Source organism: Plecotus auritus, assembly GCF_963455305.1.
Source record: "Plecotus auritus genome assembly, chromosome: 7".
Lineage (NCBI taxonomy): Eukaryota > Metazoa > Chordata > Mammalia > Chiroptera > Vespertilionidae > Plecotus > Plecotus auritus.
The window spans coordinates 141,343,953-141,365,591 of NC_137774.1; the positions used below are offsets into that span (position 1 = coordinate 141,343,953).

The 21,639-nt window shown below is 44.9% G+C and overlaps 1 protein-coding gene across 1 annotated transcript; it reads left to right on the plus strand.

Annotated features, from left to right (window-relative positions):
* The first annotated feature begins 469 nt into the window (after nt 1-469).
* Nucleotides 470-21,399, plus strand: CD180 (CD180 molecule). The gene is made up of 3 exons (XM_080680127.1): nt 470-727; nt 16,916-17,082; nt 19,165-21,399. The coding sequence occupies exons 1-3, from the start codon at nt 638-640 to the stop codon at nt 20,888-20,890; spliced, it is 1,983 nt and encodes a 660-aa protein (XP_080536253.1). The 5' UTR covers nt 470-637; the 3' UTR covers nt 20,891-21,399.
* The last annotated feature ends 240 nt before the right edge of the window (nt 21,400-21,639 follow it).

Below are 21,639 nucleotides of genomic sequence, written 5' to 3' on the forward strand. Positions count from 1 at the left end.
GTCACCAGGTCAGGGATGGGTTTGTCCTTCTCTGTTCACACCAGAGGTGGGTATTGGCAAGGTGGCCATGCAGCGCTACACTCGCTTTCTAGGATAACCTGTCCCTCTTGCTCCAGGTTCCAGCTCCAGCAGCACCACCCCTGAGCTCAGTCCTTCCATCAGGCTCGCAGAGTGCCTGCCCATCCAGCACCTTTCCGGCCACTCACCTAGGACAAGCAACCCAGTGGCCTCTTTTGTGAGGACATTGTCTGCGGCCACAGCCTCTCTGGGGGAAAGGGCCCCAAAGACGTTGGAGTAAGCCAAACCATGAAGGCAGCCGAAAGTCCATAGAAACCATCCTGCTGGGAGTCAGCGTAACCAGCTCCAGAGGGCTGCATTAGTGATTCGCGTTTGCCAGGAAGCGCACTGGGCCACACTGGGGCTGGTCTCAGCTATTTTTGGCAAGGGTGGGTGGTATGTAAAGGGACTTCCCTTTTTTTGCAGCACAGAGCCACCAAACGCTGAGCAGTCTTTGTTCGGAGATCACCCTTCTAAGCCCCTCTCTGGCTGCCGTGTTACCGAGGCCGTCACAGCCTGACTGATTTCTCAGCTCCAGGGCTAGATAGGCCCACCACACTGGGGTGGCACTGGTCCCGTGATGGCGCCCCCTGTCAGCTGCCTCCTGGTGGCCATGCTGTTTTCTGCCAGCTGTAAAGCCACCACCTCCTCGAATCAGACGTGCACGGAGGTGAGTCCAAACTTTCTGTCTTTATCCAGATTAAATGGCCTGGAAATTCTGAGATTCAGCCTGCAGTCCCATCTGAGCCTTGGCATCCCAATATCCACTGTTTTGAAAGGGCAATGAGGGGTGTAGAATTTTTATTTAATTATTATTATTATTTTTAATGTGAAGAAGGAGCCAAGAGCTCAGCCGGGGGATGATCTCGCAGATCCTTAGCAGGAAGAAGTGAGAGTCTTTCTCCTCTGCAAACAATGCCCCCAAAATAACCCTAATTGGGACATAAAATTCTGACAGGGACCCAGTGCAAAGAGCAGACCTACGAACCTGCTCCCAGCACGGAGGAGCTATTTGTCCAACATCCCAGCACATGGCCACTACTCCAAACAGTCCTTCAGTTTCCTGGCTCTCAGGTGGGGATTAGTAGGGATAATCCATGCCAGGTTTCAGAGCATATGAGGATCACTCTGGATGAGCCTGGCATTCTCCCCGAGTTGGACCGCCCTCCATCTGCTTTCCTAACCCACCAGAGTGGCATCGGAGAACAGAGCCAAATCGCACCTTCTGTTTTGGACCATCACAATATTTATCAACCTGTGGGAAATTCGTGGAGGAGGGGGTGAGAGAGAGCAAGAAGGGCCTCAGTCTCCTGCCATCTAAAACGTTTCAAGCTGCCTCCCACTGCCTCTGACCCCAGCAAGTGTACAGCACCGCATGGCCTGTCGGACAAGGGCTGGGGCCAGAAGCAGAAGTGGAGGTAGGAGAAGCAGAAAGGTGGTTGGGAGCCACGGGCAGGAGAATGATAAAGGAGAACAGGGTACAGACCTGCCAGGCAAGAGGAAGAATCCTACTCAGGACTGGGACAGAAAGAAACAACCCTGTTAGTCTGGTATCAGGATGGAATCAGGATGCACCAAGACTGAGAGGAGGCACAATGTCCAGGGGAAATGAAGGCTGGGAAAGTGGGTGATTTTGTTCTGGCTGCCATAGCATGGAGGTACAATAGACTGGGAGGCTTAAACAAAAGAATCTAATTTTCTCACAGTTCAGAGAGCTAATAATCCAATATCAAGGTGTTGGAAGGATTGGTTTCTTCCAAGATCTTTCTCCTTGGCTTGTTGATGGCTGTCTTCTACCTGTGTCTTCACCCAGTCTTCCCTCTGTACATGCCTGTCTCCATATTTATTCTTCTAAAAACAGCAGTCACATTGGGTTAGGACCCACACTAATGATCTCATCTTAATTTAATTACCTATATATATATATATATCCAAATAAAGTCATATTCTGAGCAACCTTGTTAGGGATTCAACATAAAAATTTTCTTGGGGGAGGAGGGTGCATAACTCATCCCATAGCAGAAGGGAGTAAGTTTTTCTCAGCCCCAGAAGCTCTCCCGCTGTCTCCTCCTCATTCCGGTTGGAAGGTCAGGTTCACACAGACATATAGGTAGCATGATAAGAGGATAGGAGTGGGGACACCACCTCCTCAGTGATCAGGGAGGTATGCCATCCACCTCTGACAACATCCTCACATAGGATAGTATCACCATTACATTCCAACTCCTGGGGGAGCAGATTTGTTTAACCACCACTCTTAAGCCTGTCCATTCAACTCGTAAATCCCCACATTCCTGCAAAGGCTCACCAGCCTTTCTGAAGCTCACAAGTGAGTCCCGGGAGATTTGGGAAGCCCTTGGAAACACTAGACCAGTCTAGCTTCTTAGTGAGGACATCAGGCCGAGAGCTGCCAGTTCCTTTCTGCAAATGACCCTTCCTGGCAGAGGGAAGGGAAAGAGGCAAGGCGAGCACCCTGGTCCCTTTGCTGCCTGCTCCGGGGCCTTCTGAGATATTCAGGTGGCAAGAGTGATGCTGAGGGTCCCAGGATCTCCAGGCCTGGCCTATGCTGCAGCGAGCTTTCCCTTTTGGCTAAGTTTCTATTGACACCTTCCAATACAACAACCTCCATACAGCCCTCCCTCTGAAATAACTTGGGTTTAAATGCCCTGGGACCTATTCCATTAACATTGGATCTACGTTTTCCTGGACCTCCTTATCATGTATGAGTTCTTGGCTGCAGGGTTCAAAGGCTGTGTATTGAGCCCTCACTCTGTGTGAGTACTGGGGAGGTTGTTGGGAGATACAAAGATGGGTGAGCTGTTGCAGCAGCAAAAGGAGAGCGTGCTGCAGCGTAGGGTCAGGCCTCGAGAAGGTAGGCACTTCTAGGCTGCAGGCATATGGGATAAAAGTGGGAATGGTAGGAGAGGAAGCTTTGACTTAGGGTTTGGCCCTTCTTCAAGCGCAAATGACCCCTATTAGTCTCCCCCCACTCCCCGCCCTGTCTTGTTTTCCTTTCCTCTTTAGTTCTTCCCCTCTAGCCTAAGCATAACTACCCATGCCATGTATATATGTTCATGTGACCACCATTAGCTCATCAAGCTCTATTTAAAAAACAAGGCTTTGTTTTGAGTTTAGCAAACTTTCTGTTGAAGTAAAACATACATGTAGAAAAGTTCACCAATCCTAAGTGTGCAGTTCAGTGAGTTTTCACTAAGTAAATACATCGGTGTGACCAGCACACAGATCAAGAAACAAAACTTTCTCAGCATCTCGGAGCCCCTTTCCGCCTCCTCCCAGTCGCTAGCCCCCCAAGGATGTCCAGTTCTTTAACTTCCATCACCACAGATTGACTTTTAATGAATTTTTAATTGTTCTCAATTACTTTGGCTATTACGAATGCTGCTGCTTTGGAATTCTTATCTATGTCTTTAGTAAGCAAATATACAAATCTTTATCAGGTGTATTCCAGGGAGTAGATGCATTTCTTCATAGGATAGACACATGTTTAACTTTAGCAGATACTGCCAAACAGTTTCCAAATTGTTGATAACACATTTATATTCATCAGCAATGTATATGAGTTCTGTTTTTTCCACAGCCTCACTAATATTTGCTATTGTTTGTTTTAAAAACCCATTCTGTTGGGTAGATAGTGGTATTTCACTGGAATTTAATTTCTCTTTTCCTGATGAATAATTAAATTGAATCCATTTTCATGCTTTTGTTGGTCATTTGCATATCCTTGTATGTGTGAAGTGCCTTTTCAAGTCTTTTGCCCATATTCTTTTGAGTGTCTATTTTTCTTTTATTGAGTTGCAAGAGTTCTTTATGTACAGTGGCTACAAGTCCTTAATCAGATTGCAAATATCTTCTCCCACTCTGTGGCTTGCCTTTCCACTTTCCTAGTGATCTCTCTTTTTTTATGTTTATCAGCTTATTATAAAATAGACTAGAAGCCCAGCACGTGAAATCACGTGGCCCCGCCCACTCGCGCGCACAGCCCCACCCACCCGCCGTTTGGTCGTTATGGCATGACGGCATTAGGGCCACTTGCTTTTTATAATAGAGACTAGAGGCCCGGTACACGAAATTTGTGCATGGGGGTGCATGTCCCTCAGCCCAGCCTGCACCCTCTCCAATCTGGGACTCCTCAAGGGATATCCAACTGCCCATTTAGGCCCAATCCCAGTAGGATGGGGCCTAAACGGGCAGTCGGACATCCCTCTTACAATCCAGAACTGCTGGCTCCCAACTGCTCGCCTGCCTGCCTTCCTGATCACTTCTAACCGCTTCTGCCTGCCAGCCTGATCACCCCCTAACCACTCTCCTACCAGCCTGATTGATGCCTAACTGCTCCCCTGCCAGCCTGATTGCCCCTAACTGCCCTCCCCTGCAGGCCTGGTCACCCCTAACTGCCCTCCCCTACAGACCTGGTTCCCCCCCAACTGCTCTCCCCTGCAGGCCTGGGTCCCCCCCAATTGCCCTTCCCTGCAGACCTGGTCACCCCCAACTTCCCTCCTCTGCCAGCCTGGTCACCCCTAACTGCCCTCCCCTGCAGGCTTGATCACCCCCAACTGCCCTTCTTTGCAGGCCTGGTCCCTCCCAACTGCCCTCCCCTGCTGGCTTGATTGCTCCCAACTGCCCTCCCCTGCTGGCCATCTTGTGGTGGCCATCTTGTATCCACATGGGGGCAGCCATCTTTGACCACATGGGGGCAGCCATCTTGTGTGTTGGAGTGATGGTCAATTTGCATATTACTATTTTATTAGATAGGATTATAAATGATACAGATAAAGAGGTGTATAGAGCTCAGTCCAGAAGGGTCTCAAGAACAGGATCTTCTGTCCCCATGGAACTGAGGTGCACCACCCTCCTGCCACATGAATGTATTGATCCACCTGGAAGGGCTGTGCCCTCTTGGGATTGTTTTGTCTTGTTTGCAGAGAATAATTGTTACTCTGGGATTTGGAAGCTCATCAAACTCTCATTTTTCAAGAGTTCTTTTTTTTTTAACTGAATATATTGTGGTGACATTAGTTAATAAAATTATGTAGGTTTCAGGTTCCTAGTGATGAGCAGAAATCCTTAATTTTAATGTAGCTGGATTTATTATTGGTGCTATTCTTTCAGTGCCTTTCTATCCTGTTTAAGAAATGTTTGCCTACTCAGGCCATGAAGATATTATCCTATGTTTTTTTCTAGGAGTTTTATTGTTTTGTATTTACTCCTATTTCTAGGTTTCACATTTAGATCTAAGATCCATCTAAAATTACTTTTTGCATATGAAGTGAGGGAGGAGTCAAAGTGAATTTTTTAATAAAATGTTTTGTTTGAAAACATTTCAAACTTAGACAAGTCTTAGAAAAAATACAGTGAACACCTATCAACACTCCATGTAGAATCTTCCATTGCTAAATACCATATGTTCTTTCTGTGTGTGTGTGTGTGTGTGTGTGTGTGTGTGTGTGTGGTATGTGTGACATGAGTAACAAAATTAGACCCATGATCAAGTCTTTGGAGGCTGACAAATATGTGAAGCATAGCTAGAATTCAGCGTTCTGTGATTTGGATTCTGGTGACATTTTAGATGTGCTCTTGACTAATGACTTGGGAGTGTAGGCATGTCTCCTCATTTCAAATGGGCTCCTCTCAGCTATTCTGTGCATTCAAAACCATAGTAGAAGACAGTCCTTCAATCCTAGGTATGAGAAGGAGGGGATGTGCTTAGTAGAGCTTCTTTTTAGGAGAACTCCAAGTTCATGGATACAAAGCCTTCCTAATAGCTCTAGACCAGTGGTTCTCAACCTTTCTAATGCCGCGACCCTTTAATACAGTTCCTCATGTTGTGGTGACCCCCAACCATAAAATTATTTTCGTTGCTACTTTGTAACTGTAATTTTGCTATATCTCTACAGCAGCGGTTCTCAACCTGTGGGTCGCAACCCACAGGTTGAGAACTGCTAGCAGGGTCGCCTAAGACCATCGGAAAACACAGATATAGCAAAATTACAGTTATGAAGTAGCAACGAAAATAATTTTATGGTTGGGGGTCACCACAACATGAGGAACTGTATTAAAGGGTCGCGGCATTAGAAAGGTTGAGAACCACTGCTCTAGACAATGACATGATGCTGTGATGATCCAGTGAAATACTAACTCCTCTTGGGAGTGCTAGACATACATTATTCAATTAATCCTCAGAGTTGGCCTGCAAAGAGGGTTATTGTCCTCCATTTACAGTTGGAGGGAAAGGAGGCTCCGAGAACACAGCTTGGGACTTGAACCCAGGCAGTCTGACTGCCGACAAACAGAAATGAACTGCACACAATGGGAATGCCCTTTGCGCAGAGGACTCAGATTGACAATGTTTTAGGATGGTGCCCTCTTGGGAATGTTTTATTTGCAGAGAGTAATTGTTACTCTAGGATTTTGGCTCAGCCAAATCGCTATCTCTGGATAAAGGAGTGGTTAATGGGGCGGGCTGGGGTTCAGCCTCCCAGACTTCTTGTGTATGGAGGGTGAGGCGGGGGGGGGGGGGGGGGGGGCGAGGGGGGGAGGTGGGAGGCCTGGCTGCTGCGTGTGCCAAGTGCAGATGAGCTATCCCTAAAGGTGGGAAATGGCACTAGAGTGAAACGCAAAGGATCTAAATTAGAAAATGATTTCAACACTTGTGAGAAGAGAAAATACAATGGGACCGGCAGGGAGTTAGAGATACAGCAGAAAGAAGCAAAATAAGATCCTGATTGAAAAAATGCAAATGAATGCCTGCAGGGAAAAGGGATTACAAGCACAGATACAACACTTGGGAGCCCTGCTCTGTGTAAAAGGCACGGCTCTGACATGAAGCTGGAGACAAGTGGTTGGTGTAGGTCCCGGTGCACAGTGGTCCTGAGTCAATGCCTGTGATGTGGAATGGGGTGCCAGGGGCAGCTGTCCTCAATACCATGTAGCCTTGCACAGGCCTGCTAACTGCATTCAGATCCAGAAGGGCGCTATCTGAGGTGGAACCAACCAAAGCAGAGGGTGAGAAAGTGGCTTTCGAAACTGACCCCATATATGGAGATCTGGAGAATTAGGCTGCGTTTAGAGGAAGTGGTCATGTCTCCCGAGTGGTGGTGGGTGTCTGTTTGGGAAAGCAACTGAACACGTGGCCCTGGTAGCAGGCCCAGCCCTGAGCAAAATGGCATGGCCACACTGTATCTCTTCTCCGCACTCTGTCCTTTTCTTCTCTGTTGCATTATCATTCTGCTGTCCTGAAATCCTCTGCTATGCTTTCAGAATGCGCTCTCAAAAGGTTTTAATATGAGCCCTGGCTGGTGGTGTTCAGTGGTTAGAGCATCGGCCTGCACATCGGAGGGTTGTGGATTTGCTCCCCACCCCCAGTCCAGGCCTGTGTGGGAGGCAACTAGTCAATGTGTCTCTCTCACATTGATGTTTCTCATGCTTCTCTCTCTTTCTCTCTCTCTCTCTCTCTCTCTCTCTCTCCTACTTCTCTCTCTCATTCCCTCTCTCCCTCTCTCCCTCTTGCTTTCCCTCTCCGTCCCTCCCTTCCACTCTCTCTGAAAAGCAATGGAAAAAATATCCTCAGGTGAGGATTTAAAAAAAGTTTTGATATGAATCCTGACAGCCAGAAATACCTAACTTCCCTGATGTAGTGTTTCTACCCAAAATGTATAACCTGAATCAAATCATGAGGACAGGTAAAAAAACAAAAACAAAAACAAAAACACTAAATGAGGGACATCCTGTAAACTATGAGTGTGTATTTGTTTTTTTAAAAAATTAATGCTGTGAGAGATAATGAAAGGCTGAGGGGTAGTCTCAGGTTAAAGGCGACTAAAGAGACAAGAAAAAAAAATGCAATGTGTGATCCTGGAGTGGAAAGACAAAAATTACTATAATAGACAATATTAGGACTTGGCAAAATTTGAATATAGACTGTGTTGGATAATAATATCATATCAATGTTAAATATTCTTTTTTTAAAATATATTTTTATTGATTTTTTACAGAGAGGAAGGGAGAGAGATAGAGAGTTAGAAACATCGATCAGAGAGAGACATCAATCAGCTGCCTCCTGCACACCCCCCACTGGGAATGTGCCCGCAACCAAGGTACATGCCCTTGACTGGAATCGAACCCGGGACCCTTCAGTCCACAGGCCGACACTCTATCCACTGAGCCAAACCAGTTAGGGCAATGTTAAATATTCTGAATTTTTGGTAATGGCACTGTGGTTGTATAAGAATATCCTTCTCCTTAAAAGATTTAGGGGAAAACAGTCATGGCATCTGCAATTTACTCTCAAAAACAAAACGAATGAGCCCTGGCCAGGTGGCTCAGTTGGTTGGAGCATCATCCCATGCACCAAAAGGTTTCAGGCTCACTTCCCAGTCAGGGCTCATACGTAGGCTGCAAGTTCCATCCGTGGTCAGGGCATGTACAGGAGGCAACCGATCGATGATTCTCTCTCATACTGTTGTTTCTCACTCTTTCTCTCTCTTCCTTCCTCTCTCTCTCTCAAATCAATAAAAATGTATCTTCCGGTGAGGATTAAAAAAAAAGAAAGAAGAATGAGTGTGTGTGTGTGTGTGTGTGTGTGTGTGCGTGTGTATACTTCGTGCCTTAAAAATACAATAAGCTGAAAGCAATTTAATGCTACTTAAATGATTCCAAAGCAGGAGGAGTTTGGGCATCACCACCTATAATATCTGAAATGGTAATTCTGACTGTACAGGGGAGTGAACATGAAAGCCAAAGAGAGAGGTCAGTGATTCTTGAAATGTGTTTGCTTTTTAAATTCTCTTATAAGCTACAATGCTTGCCATTTGCCTCTTTGTCCCAGGAATCAAAGGCAGTGTCTCCCCAACTAGAGAGGAATGCTATGGCACGTGCTCCTGGTGGCTTCTCAATACTCCTCCACAGTGTGAGATTCACTGGTCCCTGGACGCTCACTGGGTTCAAACTGAGCTCCTTCCTCCACATGCCTCTCCTTTTGCTAGCAGCTCCCTCAGGCCACCGGCTCATAGAGCTCCGACTCAATCCTCAACTTCTCCAATCGCTTTAATGCAATAACGTGCTCAGTAAAGCTCCAAAGAGGAGCAGTTTAGGTGTCGCAGGCCGTATATAATCAGGAGGAGGGAATTGCCAGAGTGGAGCCTTTGGCTGTGGGGCGAGAATAGAGCAGGACGAATTGAAGAAAGGCCCCTTTCTCCACGTGTATGTGGGTGGCATCAGCTAGGCCGATGGAAACCAGGAAAGAAAAATGTCCCCGCAAAGCTAACCCGAATCTTAATAGCTATTGGGGCAAAAGCTGCATATCCATCTCCTCTCTGGGTCATCCGTGTTCATGGGCACCAAAGAGGGGTCTGTCAACATGTGTTTTTCCCCACCAGTCACCTAAGTCTAAATTTTCAATGCAAAGTATGCATTTCAAGGACATTAGGGGGATTTGTGGCAGTGCCTGGAGGACTTTGGGCCTATAAAACGAAAAATGAATTACAAAAAAATATGAATACAGCATGTTCATCTGTGACCTTCATAATATTGTCAGAATATAGAAAACACGGTGGTTTCTAGTAGGTGAGCATGCTCACTGCAACTACAAAACGTGCACCACAAGCAAAGGCTCGAGCGAGAAAGCAAAAAGCAATTAAAGTGATGACATCTCTAAAACATCATGCTTCTGAGCAAAGAGAATGTGGGGACTCTTCTGCTTCCAGCTATGAAGGGCTGTGTGCAACTCAGTGTGAGGAAAGCTGCTGGTCTCCAGTTTGATGGGCAGGTCTTCCCCAGACCAGGGCAGTCTCAGAGGGGCCTCTAGTGAGACCACCGCGTGGTCTGGGGAAAGGCAGGGTCTGAAAGGGTGGGTGAAACCACATGGTGCTGGAGAGGATCTGAAAGATGGCCCCCAAGTGCATTTTCCTTGGAGATTATTTCATAATAGACACCATCAGATCTTTCTACCTGCCCACTATGCTTTATCCTAAGGCATCATCCAAATAAACCATGACCCTGTAATTCTATAGATGTCTAACCAGCCCCTTCCCATTTTTATCTAGTTAGTCCACGATTTATAACTTGAGCTGGGGAATCTAACAAACAGTTACTGGCAGACTTCTGAATACTTGACTCACTTGGGACACAGGATCGGGCAGTCTTCTTGGCTTATGTGCAGGGCCATACCCCCAAAAAACAGCAGTCTGTGGCTCCCGAGATCCAAAATAAATTCATACTCCCAGGCCTCACAGCCCCATGACTTAAAGTTTGTGCCACATTGCTAGCTCATTTACAAGTTATATTTAGAAATTTTCTTTTTTTTTTTCAATCCTCACTTGAGGATATTTTCCCATTGATTTTTAGAGAGAGTGGAGGAAAGAGGGAAAGACAGAGAGAAACATCCATGTGAGAAAAACACATGGATTGTTTGCCTCCTGCATGAACCCTGACCAGGGTCCTGGCCGGGGAGGAGCCTGCAACCGAGGTATGTGCCCTTGACCAGAATTGAACCTGGGACCCTCCAGCGATGCACTATCCACTGAGCCAAACTGGCTAGGGCTAGAAAATTTCTAACCACATATACATAACTAGTTACTTACAAGGGATCTCTATGCATGTATCACTCAACATTAAACAACCATCAACTTTTACCTGCTAATCTCATCTACCTACTCCTCTCCTCCCTTTTTGCCAGAGTATTTGAAAGCAAATCTCAAACATTATATCATTTTATCCCTAAATACTTCAAAATGAATCTCAAAAAAATTAATAATGTTTCTCTTATCATTAACAACGTTTATAATTCTCTAGTAGTCTCCAATATCATGTCTATATTCAAAGTTCCTTGATAATCTATAAAAGTCTTTTCCTAAGTGCATTATTTGAACAAGAATCTAAACAAGGGCTACTCTATTATTTGTTGGTTATGTCTCTTAAATAGCTTTTATGTCTCTTTTTTACAAGAACGGTTTCCTGTCTCCTCCCACAGCATTCACATTCCATAAAACAAAGTCAGTTGTTCTACAGAATGTCCCACCTTCTGCATTTGGGTAATTGCTACCTTGTGGTGCTGTTGAACTTACTAGGTGTACTGATTAATAATGCGGATTTTTTTCAATAGATGGAGTTACACATATGTTGATATATATGCTATTTGATATGTATGCTATTTTGTTGTATTGACAACAAGCTTCAAAACTTTATATGTCAAATTTGCTGAAGGTGTTAACGTCATAGATATTTTTACGCTTAAAAATGTTGAATTTCGTGCCAAAAAAAAAGAGCATTTGCAGGAAGTTTTAATTCATTACTTTATTTTGAAGAAAAGTGCTGCTGAAAGTGCTTGTATACTGGGGGAAGCTTATGGTGAACATGCTCCATCTCAAGATACTTGTGAACGCTGGTTTAAATGCTTTAAAAGTGATGATTTCAATGTGAAAGACAAAGAACATCCAGGTCAACTAAAAAATTTTAAAGACCAACAATTACAAGCATTATTGGATGAAGATGCATGTCAAACTCAAAAACAACTTGCAGAAAGATTAAACGTTGCTCAGCAAACAATTTCCGATCATTTATAAGCAATGGGAAAGATTTTAAAGGAAAAGGGTGCCACTTCAACTGAACGAAAGACAAATGGAAAACTGAAAAATCATCAGTAAAATGTTGCTTTAACGGCACGAAAGGAAGTCTTTTTTGCATCGAATTGTAACTGGCGATGAAAAGTAAATTTATTTTGCAAATCCCAAATGCACAAAATCATGGGTTGATTCAGGTCAACCATCAACATCGACTGCAAGGCCAAATCGCTTTGGAAAGAAGACAATGTTCTGTGTTTGGTGGGATCAGGAAGGTGTGGTGTATTATGCGCTTCTAAAACCAGGTGAAACTGTTAATACTGATCGCTACTAACAACAAATAATCAATTTGAACCACACTTTGATTGTAAAACGACCAGAATGTGCCAGAAGACACGGCAAAGTAATTTTTCTTCATAATGACACACCATCACACACTTCAAAACCAGTTAAAGACACATTAAAAGATCTTGCCTGGGAAGTATTAACCCACCTGCTGTATTTACCAGACCTTGCTCCTTCAGATTACCACTTGTTCCAATTGATGGCATATGCACTTTCTGAGCAGCACTTCAAAACGTAAGAAGAAGTGGAAAATTGGGTCTCTGAATGGTTTGCCTCAAAACAAGAAGTTTTATTGGAACAGTATCCACAAGTTACCTGAAAGATGGGGGAAATGTGTAGCTAGTGATGGACATGACTTTGAGTAAAGCACTTTTGATGTTTCTCTTGAAATTATCATGTTTTCTTTGATTACAAAACTAGAGGCCCGGTGCATAAAATTTGTGCATGGGGGGCTGTTCCCTCAGCCCAGCCTGCACCCTCTCCAATCGGTACCCCTTGGGAGATGTCCAACTGCTGGTTTAGGCCCTGTGGGATCGGGCCTAAACCAGCAGTTGGACATCATTCTTGCAATCTGGGACAGCTGGCTCCTAACCCCTCACCTGCCTGCCTGCCTGATCACCCCCAACTGCCTCTGCCTGCCTGCCTGATTGCCCCTAACCCCTCTGCCTGCCTCTGCCTCTGGGCCTCTCTCCGGACCTGATCCACAGCCTCCATGGCAGCTGCTGATCAGCCTTTGCCTCTCTCTCTCTCCGGGCCTTGCCAGCAGCCACAGTGGCTGCTGATTAGGCCTTGCCTCTTTCTCCAGGCCTCTCTCCAGGCCTGATCAGCAGCCACCGAGGCAGCGGCGAGGTCGTGAGGCCTCCACCTGGCCTGGGTCCAAGGCTTAAAACTTTGCCGCGCCTGCCTCACCCTGCCCCGTTCCCTCCCCATTTCCCCGCCCCCTGGCCTGGTGACCAGTCATCCATCTGGTCATTTAGGACGTGACTGCCCCTGGTCTTTTATAATGTAGATGTTATTCCAATAAATTTAATAAAAATTGTCTGCAAATTATGCTTACACTGGAAGTGAACCACTTACCAATTTTATTTTAATCATCAATATTGGTGTACCCTGTAGGTGTTAAATTTGGCTTCCACACTGTCAGTGTGGAAGAAATGTCAGCATTTCTTGGAGGCCAGACTTCAGAAACTTCATAGATAGTTCTGAGGTCTTTGGCCTTGCTCTGAAGTTACTGGCTGCCCAAGTTATCACTTGAGGTGGTGAATTTTTCTACATTGTCTTGGTCTTTTTCTGGGTCATTTTTATTCAGTTCCTCATCTGGCCTGTGATAATGGCCACATATTGTTGGCTTTATAGCTTTTGTAGGTTTTCTTGAAGGGGTAGGAATTTTTGGAAAGGCTCCTTTCCTTGAACTCTCTTAAGGACATCTTTTCACCCCCATGGATGTCTTTAGTACCTGGAAGGACAACAGAGTGAGCGCAGAAGGACATTGGTTTGTGGGGAAATGGCTGGGATGAAAGAGAAAAAAGTCTTCATGAGAAAAAGTATGGGTTGAGGATGGAATCTGCCAGACAAGACCAGGGAATCTTGGGGATATGCCACTAAAGAAGGGGTGGAGAAGTTTGGGTGTGGTGCTTTCATCCTGGACACTAGACCTGGGTTAACAGGGCTTCTTCCTCTTTTACCTTCTTTTGGTGAGTGGGGTTGGTTGTTACATAACTGTGCTTGGAGTTTGTGGTTTCCTGGTCATCTTCACCATGTCAAAATTTCCCAGGGCCCTACCCCAGGCCTCCTGAACATATGCTTTTCTCTAGGACAATGAGGGGCCACAACCCTTAGGCTTTACTTAATCAGGAAGCTTCTCTTCCAGCTAATGGTAGCTCTGGGAGATAAACTTAGACATCATAAAGCACCATCCTAACACTTCCATGGGGAGGGGTGAGGATGCCAAGATGCTTTGGTAAGAGAAAGGGGGCATTTCTTTAGCACTCCTAAGCCTTCTCAAACTTATTGACCCCATGTTCAATTCTGATGGGTCACATGGTAGGGAGACAATGCTTCCTCCAAACGTTTCCCTAGGCCACCCATTTCAGTGGTTCATTGTTCTTTCTCATCCTTCACCATTAGCTAGTTTTCATAAGATTTACCTAAAAGCTTTTCAAGGTAATGTGACTGTCTCTGTGGAGATGTGAATCATCCTGCTTCCCTAGTATAGGTTGCTCTTATGCACCTTGAAAACCATTCACTTCTTGGCTAGTACCAGAGAAATTTTCCATTTCACCCCCCTTTTTCCACTGTCTATGTGGCTCTCCCCAGCTTTCTGTTTTCAAGGTTGAAATCATTGCCTTTAGGCTGTCTTTAATGAATAGAGTTGCTCAACTGGTTATCTCAGCTTTGTTTAAAATCTTGGGGGTGATCATAGTAGGTATAGTATCTAGATTTGGAGTTTAAGAGTATAAGGTGAATGAGGCAGGAATTTAAATTCCCGAAGTTGAGCTTCCTGTTTGTATGTTGAAAACTGCACCTCCCCCCGCCCCACCTCCTCAGGGAACTTGGGTAGTCAGACCCTTGGTCTGAGGATTGCAGACTCAGGTTCATAGAGGATAGGAGGCTCAGGCCCTGTCAAAGTACAGATCAGAGGCAGGGCTAAAGGACCCTACAGAATCCATCTCAGACCCTGCCATCAGGCTTTGGAACTTCTGCGCTTGGTACTGGATGTGACGTACACTGACTTCCTGCAGAGGATTCAGGGCAGTGAGGCCTTGATCTGAGGAGTCTGGCCTTGGGTCAACAGAGGGAGGATCCCAGGACCTGCCAGGGCTCAAGGTTTGGAGCATGAGGGAGGAGGGAGGGACCCTGGACCCTAGAACAGAATCATCCCACCCAGGGCGGGATGACAACACGCGATTTCTGCAACTGGGTCTCAGAGACTCAGGGGCTTTGGTACAGGGAGCGTGACCTCAGATACGCAGAGGACCGGCCCAAGTCCTGCCAGAGTCAAGGTGAGGACCCCGAGGAAACACTAATGGGACTCTGGATGCCACAACAGAAGGGACCCCACCAAGACCCTCCCCCGCTGTAAGCCCTGGAAGTCCCCAGGGTGGGATGACTACAACAGGCAATTTCTGTATCCGTGTCTCAGAGATTCGGGGGCTTTGGTATAGGGAGAAGGACCTCAAATACGCAGAGGACCGGCCCAAGTCCTGCCAGAATCAACATTAGGATGTAGCGACCTTGGATCGCATAACAGAGGAGACCCCACAGAAGCCCACCCTTGCTGTCATCCCTGGGAGTCCCCTGGGTGGGATGACCACATGTAGTATTTCCTGACTTCCAAAAATGTGTCTGAGAGATCCTGGGAACATGGTATCAGGAAAAGGGCCTCTGGTCCACAGAGGGGAGGGCCCAGGTCCTGCTGGAGTCAACCGTGGAGGGGCGAGGTCATTAGGCCTTCCCAGCCTGGGCTGGAGGCCAACAACCTCATCGCACTCGCGTCCCGCCCCCGCCGCCCCCACCCCCGCATTAGGTTGTCCTCCGGTCATGACGGCCCTAGATTATTATTAGTATAGGTCTGCATTATTAACTGGTACACCTAGTAACCCCCCCCTCCCCATCCCTTATAGACTGGAAGTTAAGCCTAAAGTCATGGTTGGATTCAAGCTTTAATTGGGGGAGAGGTGGGAGAGAATACCTCATAGGTGGTACTGTGTCCTTACATCACGTCAGAAAGTGTGGCTGTCTGTCTAATTTTGCTGATGCTAATCAAGAGTGATTTAAAACACTTTTAGGCATCCAAAATGAAACCTATAAAACAAAGTATATTCAAAGAAGTCTTGCTTCCATTCTTGCTCTTCTATCTGGTTCGTCTCTCCCCTTTAAGACAACCAGTTTTAAGTTTTTCTCCCATGGTTTCTTTTTGCAAATATAAGAAAATACACGCATACCTATCTTAGAGAAAAGATAGTATACAATACACTACATACTATATCCCATTTACCATATATACTACATATGTACATTTGACACCTTGCTTTTTTCACCACACAATATACCTGGATATCATATCTTATCAGTATGTGGAAATATCAGTCGTTTCATTTTTAGCTGCTGAAGGTTCCCTTTTGTGACTATACCATATTTTGTTCAATTAATCCTACGGTGATGGTTAAGCTGGGTATTGTCAATATCCTATAAAATAAATAGGTAATATGCAAATTGACTGTCATGTCCTTGCACAAGATGGCCACCCATGTGGTCACAAGATGGCCGCCCTCATGTCATCACAAGATGGACGCTACATGATGGCCAGCAAGGGAGGGCAGTTGGGGGCGAACAGGCTAGCAGGGTAGGGCAGTTGGGGATGACCAGGCCTGCAGGGGAGGGCAGTTAGTGGTAACCAGGATGGCAGGGAAGGGCAGTTGGGGGTGACTGGGCCTGCAGGGGAGGGCAGTTGGGGGGGACCAAGCCTGCAGGGGAGGGCAGTTAGGGATGACCAGGCCAGCAGGGAGTGGTTAGGGGGCAATCCGGCTGGCAGGCAAAAACAGTTAGGGGTAATCAGGCAGGCAGGCAGGCGAGCAGTTGGGAACCAGCAGTCCTGGATTGTAAGAGGGATGCCCGACTGCTGGTTTAGTGGGATTGGGCCTAAACCGGCAGTTGGACATCCCCTGAGGGGACCCAGATTTGGCAGGCTGGGCTGAGGGACAGACCCTCCCCCCCCCCCAGTGCACAAATTTCGTGCACCAGGCCTTTAGTTCTAATATAAAAATGCTTAAATGAATCATCTTATACATAAGTCATTTTGTGATTTTGCAAGTAGTATATACTTGGTAAAGACTCCTAGAAGTGGGATTGATGCTCAAAAAAATACCACATATGTAAATGTGCTAGTCAATCAAATTATGAAATCTGATATTAATTTACATTGTTTATCTCATCAGAAAGAAGCCAACAAAACATATAACTGTGAAAATTTAGGTCTGAGAGAGATTCCTGACACTCTACCAAACACAACAGAATTTTTGGAATTCAGTTTTAACTTCTTGCCTGCAATTCAAAACACAACTTTCTGCAGACTCACAAATCTGATCTTTTTGGATTTAACCAGGTATGTATCTGAGTTCCCTGTGTGCACTGATGTTTTACTTAAGGAAAAGCACAACTTGCATTCCAAGTGCATCCAGGACCTTTGGGGCCACAGGGACCATCAGCTTATCCTGTGTGTGTACCCTCTCCCATGAAATAGTTTTGCAGGTAAAATATAATTTTAAAAAATCAATGGAGTAGAAAGGGAATTGTTAAACTAGACTGGCTCAGTCATGCTGCTTAAGTTTTAACAAATAATGATAATAAAACTGGAAACAAATTTGACAAATATAGCAGATCAGTTTTAATATTTTTTTCCTTCATTGGACTGTTGATTTTTACTATTTTCTTTAAATATGTAAAACATGTTTGATATAAATAATGTATCATATTTTCTGATAATATATAATGTATTTTCTATATTCTTTATATATCATATATGTTATCAAATACATGATAATTCTTATATCAGCTTTTTAAACCTAATTCTGTAGATTTCAAAATTATTATTATTATTGCTGACTTTGGCTACTGTGCTTCCCTTATATGTTTATTGAATTTTTATTTTGAGCGTATTTATCTTTTGGAAATATGTGTAAATCGTTGTTTAAAATGCTTTCCTGGAATTAGATTATACCAATGAATTATTAATATTGCTACATATGACAATGGCATTATAGCTATAGAAAGTAAGCCTCAATTTTTTTTGCAGATGCCTACTCAAATATGTATGGGATAGCTAAGATTTGCTTTAAAACAATTCAGGAGATAAAGTTGGGACTAGATGAAGCAGAGAACACATATGGCAAAATCTTGAGAATTACTGCATCTGTGCGATAGATATATGAAGGTTTATTGTATTATTCTCTTTGCTTTTATGTAAATTTGAAAGTTTTCCTTATTAAAATTTAAGTACACTGATCTGGAAAAGTTTTCTATTTCCTTCTGCCAGTTACCTGAAGATACTGCCATCCTAGAACAACTTCAAACTCAATTTTCCACTTGGGTTTCTTTGGGGAGGTCTACGGAGGTGGCATAGATTCATGCCACAATCCTCCTGAGTAGAAGCTTATGGTTAGGGAATCTCAGAGGAGTCTTTCCTTGTTATTGTTGTCCTTGTTCCATTCAGAGCCAAGGCCAAGACAAACACATATCCTGAGGTCTCCCTCTGTGAGCTTTCTTTTTTAAGGTCACCCACTGAGAGGATCCCTTTTGAGGGTCATGGTAGTGAGCAGGTTTTTGAGATGCCCTCCTATTCTATCCCCAAGCTTTGTCTTCTGCCACTGACACATGTGGCTCATTAAAAGCCAGACTCTAGGCTACTAGGAACTTATAAGTATTGGCAGATGTGACAAAGCTAGCTCTAGGGCTCACTTGCTCCTATGGATTCAAGCTTCCTTCCCACCATTCATTTCTAAGGAATTACCCTTGACCTTCAGGGAAGGTGTGTTGTATATGTGTGTGTACTGTCCATTATCATTAGGTTCAGTACCAGTAGGGGTGTCTTTTCAGCTCTAGTGTTGCATATTTCTATGGAGTAGAAGTGCACTCACAACCGTTCGATAAAGTAATCATTATTTCTATACTTTACAGATAAAAAAAAAAACAGAGGTTGAAAAAAGTTGTAACTTGACCAGGATGACACAGGTTCCTATGTAAATGTCATTATTATGCATTATATATAACACACACACACACACACACACACACACACACACACATACATATATATCATATATATTATGCTTTATATATAACATTTTCTATTACTTAAAATAGTAAATAATAGTTTGATTTTTTTTCAACAAGCAAACCACTAAATTGTTATCTAGATTCCAAACACAAACTTCTTATAGTTTAACCTAAAGGGGCAAGATATCTAGGGGGAAAAAATCTAAATTATTGTGTTTAGAATTGAGGCTAGTCATTAATTCAAGAGGCCATCTGTAGTTACTGAAGAATGTTTTTCATGTTTTACTTTGAATACTAACATACACTGTTTTTACTATACACAAACCACGACTTTTTAAAGGTAGTTCACGGTGACAGAATTTATTCTCCTTTTTTCTAATTAGTTATTGTTAAATACTATTACCTTTTCAAGGTGCCAGATCAATTGGATACATGAAGACACTTTTCAAAGCCATCACCAATTGGACACCCTTGTGCTGACTGGAAATCCCCTGATATTCATGGCCGAAACATCCCTCCTCGGGCCCAGGGCACTGAAGCACCTTTTCTTAATCCAAACAGGAATATCCAATCTTGAGTTTATCCCGGTGCACAATCTGGAAAACTTGGAAAGTTTGTATCTTGGAAGCAACTATATTTCCTCCATTAAGCTCCCAGAAAACTTCCCAACACAGAATCTGAAGGTTCTGGATTTTCAGAATAATGCTCTCCACTTCCTCTCTCGTGAAGACCTGAATGCTCTGGGGGCCACCAACCTCAGCCTCAACTTCGATAGCAATGACATTAAAGGCATGGAGCCTGGGGCTTTCCATGGAAAAATCTTCCAAAGTTTGCGATTTGGAGGGATTCTTGACGTGTCTGTCATATTGAAAGGTCTGCAGAACTCTACTACTCAGTCTCTCTGGCTGGGGACATACGAGGACACTAAGAGCCAGGACCTTACTCCAACCATGCTCGAGGGACTCTGTGAAATGTCTGTCGAGAGCATCAGTCTGCAGAAGTACCATTTCTCTGACTTGTCGGCTACCACATTTCGGTGCTTCACACGCCTCCGGGAATTGGAGCTGACGGCAACTCACTTGAAAGAGTTACCCTCTGGGATTCAGGGTATGAACTCTCTCAAGAAATTAGTTCTCAATGTAAATCATTTTGAGCAGTTGTGTCAAATCAATGCTGCCAGTTTCCCAGCCCTCACAGACCTCTATATCAAAGGCAACCTGGAGGAACTTGACCTTGGTGCTGGGTGTTTGGAAAAACTAGAAAATCTCCAGAGACTTGATTTAAGCCACAATGGCATAAAGACTTCTGACTGCTGCAATCTGCTGCTCAAAAGCCTGCACCACTTGCAGTACCTAAACCTGAGCTACGCTGTGTCCATTGGTCTCCAGAGTCAGGCATTCCAAGAGAGTCCTAAGCTGGAAGTCCTGGATTTGGCATTTACCCACCTGACTGTTAGGGTTCCACAAAGTCCTTTCCAAAACCTCCCTCTCTTGCAGGCTCTGAATCTCTCCCACTGCCTCCTCGATGCCAGCAATCAGCACCTTCTGGAAGGCCTGGGGGGTCTCCGGCAACTGAATTTACAGGGAAATCGCTTCCAAGATGGGAGTCTCTCCAAGACCAACCTTCTTCAGACAGTAGCCGGCTTGGAGGTTCTGATTTTATCCTCCTGTGAGCTCCTCTCTATAGACCAGCAGGCCTTCCACAGCCTTGGGAATGTGACTCACATAGACTTAAGCCACAACAGCCTGACGGAAAACAGCATCGATGCTCTTGGCCACCTGAAGGGGCTCTACCTCAATCTGGCCACCAACAGCATTCGCATCATCCCACCCCATCTCCTCCCCATCTTGTCCCAGCAGAGCACCATTAATTTAAGTCACAATCCTCTGGACTGCACTTGCTCAAATGTTGGTTTCATAACCTGGTACAGAGAAAACCTGCACAAACTTGAGGACTTGGAAGAGACAGTGTGTGCGAACCCCCCATCTTTAAGGGGAGTCAAGCTGTCTGAGGTCGAACTGTCCTGTGGGATTACGGCCCTGGGCATTTTTTTTCTCGTGGTATTTTTATTCTTATTCACCATCCTGCTCATTTTTGCAGTTAAATTCCTTCTTAGGTGGAAATACCAGCACATTTAGTGCTGAAGATTTCTAAGATGGCTAATAAATGTGTTTAGCCAAATAGCCCCAAATAGAGGGACTGTTGTCTGTTAGGGACCAGACTTGACAGGTTGGTCCCTGGCGCTGGGCAGGGATTTTCTGTGCTTTTCTGAGCCCCAGGACTAATGACACTCCCTGGAAAGTAAATGAGGGGCAGATGCAGCTGTGAGAAACACCCCACCATCTCCTCACATGGAAGTAGAGGGAGGACCTGTGGCAGGGCAAGGCCCAGGCAGTCACCCATGAGGAGGCCACCTCCTTTCCACTCCTGGACACCCTTCAAAGCACCTTGACCCTAAAGGGACACCACCAACACCCACAACCTGGCAGCTCTGAGGACCCCAGCTCCCGACTCTCTCCTGCACAGTTGGGGCACTGTGCTTGGGTCTGAGTTCCCAGTAATGTAGCTGTTTGGGGAACTTGTTGTGGATAAAGTCTTAATGTTCATTTTAAATGAAAAAGAAAAAACAATAAATTTATAACAAGAGGCTAAGAACTGAATCTTACCATCAAATGGACTCCATTAATCTCCCTAACCCTTAGGTGTCTGCAGTCTCTACAAATGCCACTAGGATGCAAATAGCTACACAAGAAAACAAATGACACCCTCCCCAGTTCCTCCTTTCCGCACCCAGGGTTTAGGATTTGTGCTACATTGGCCAGCTCACCTGAGGACCAGGCAAGCCCCTGGTTCTCACTGTTTGGTTACAGAGCCCAACTCCCAGGTG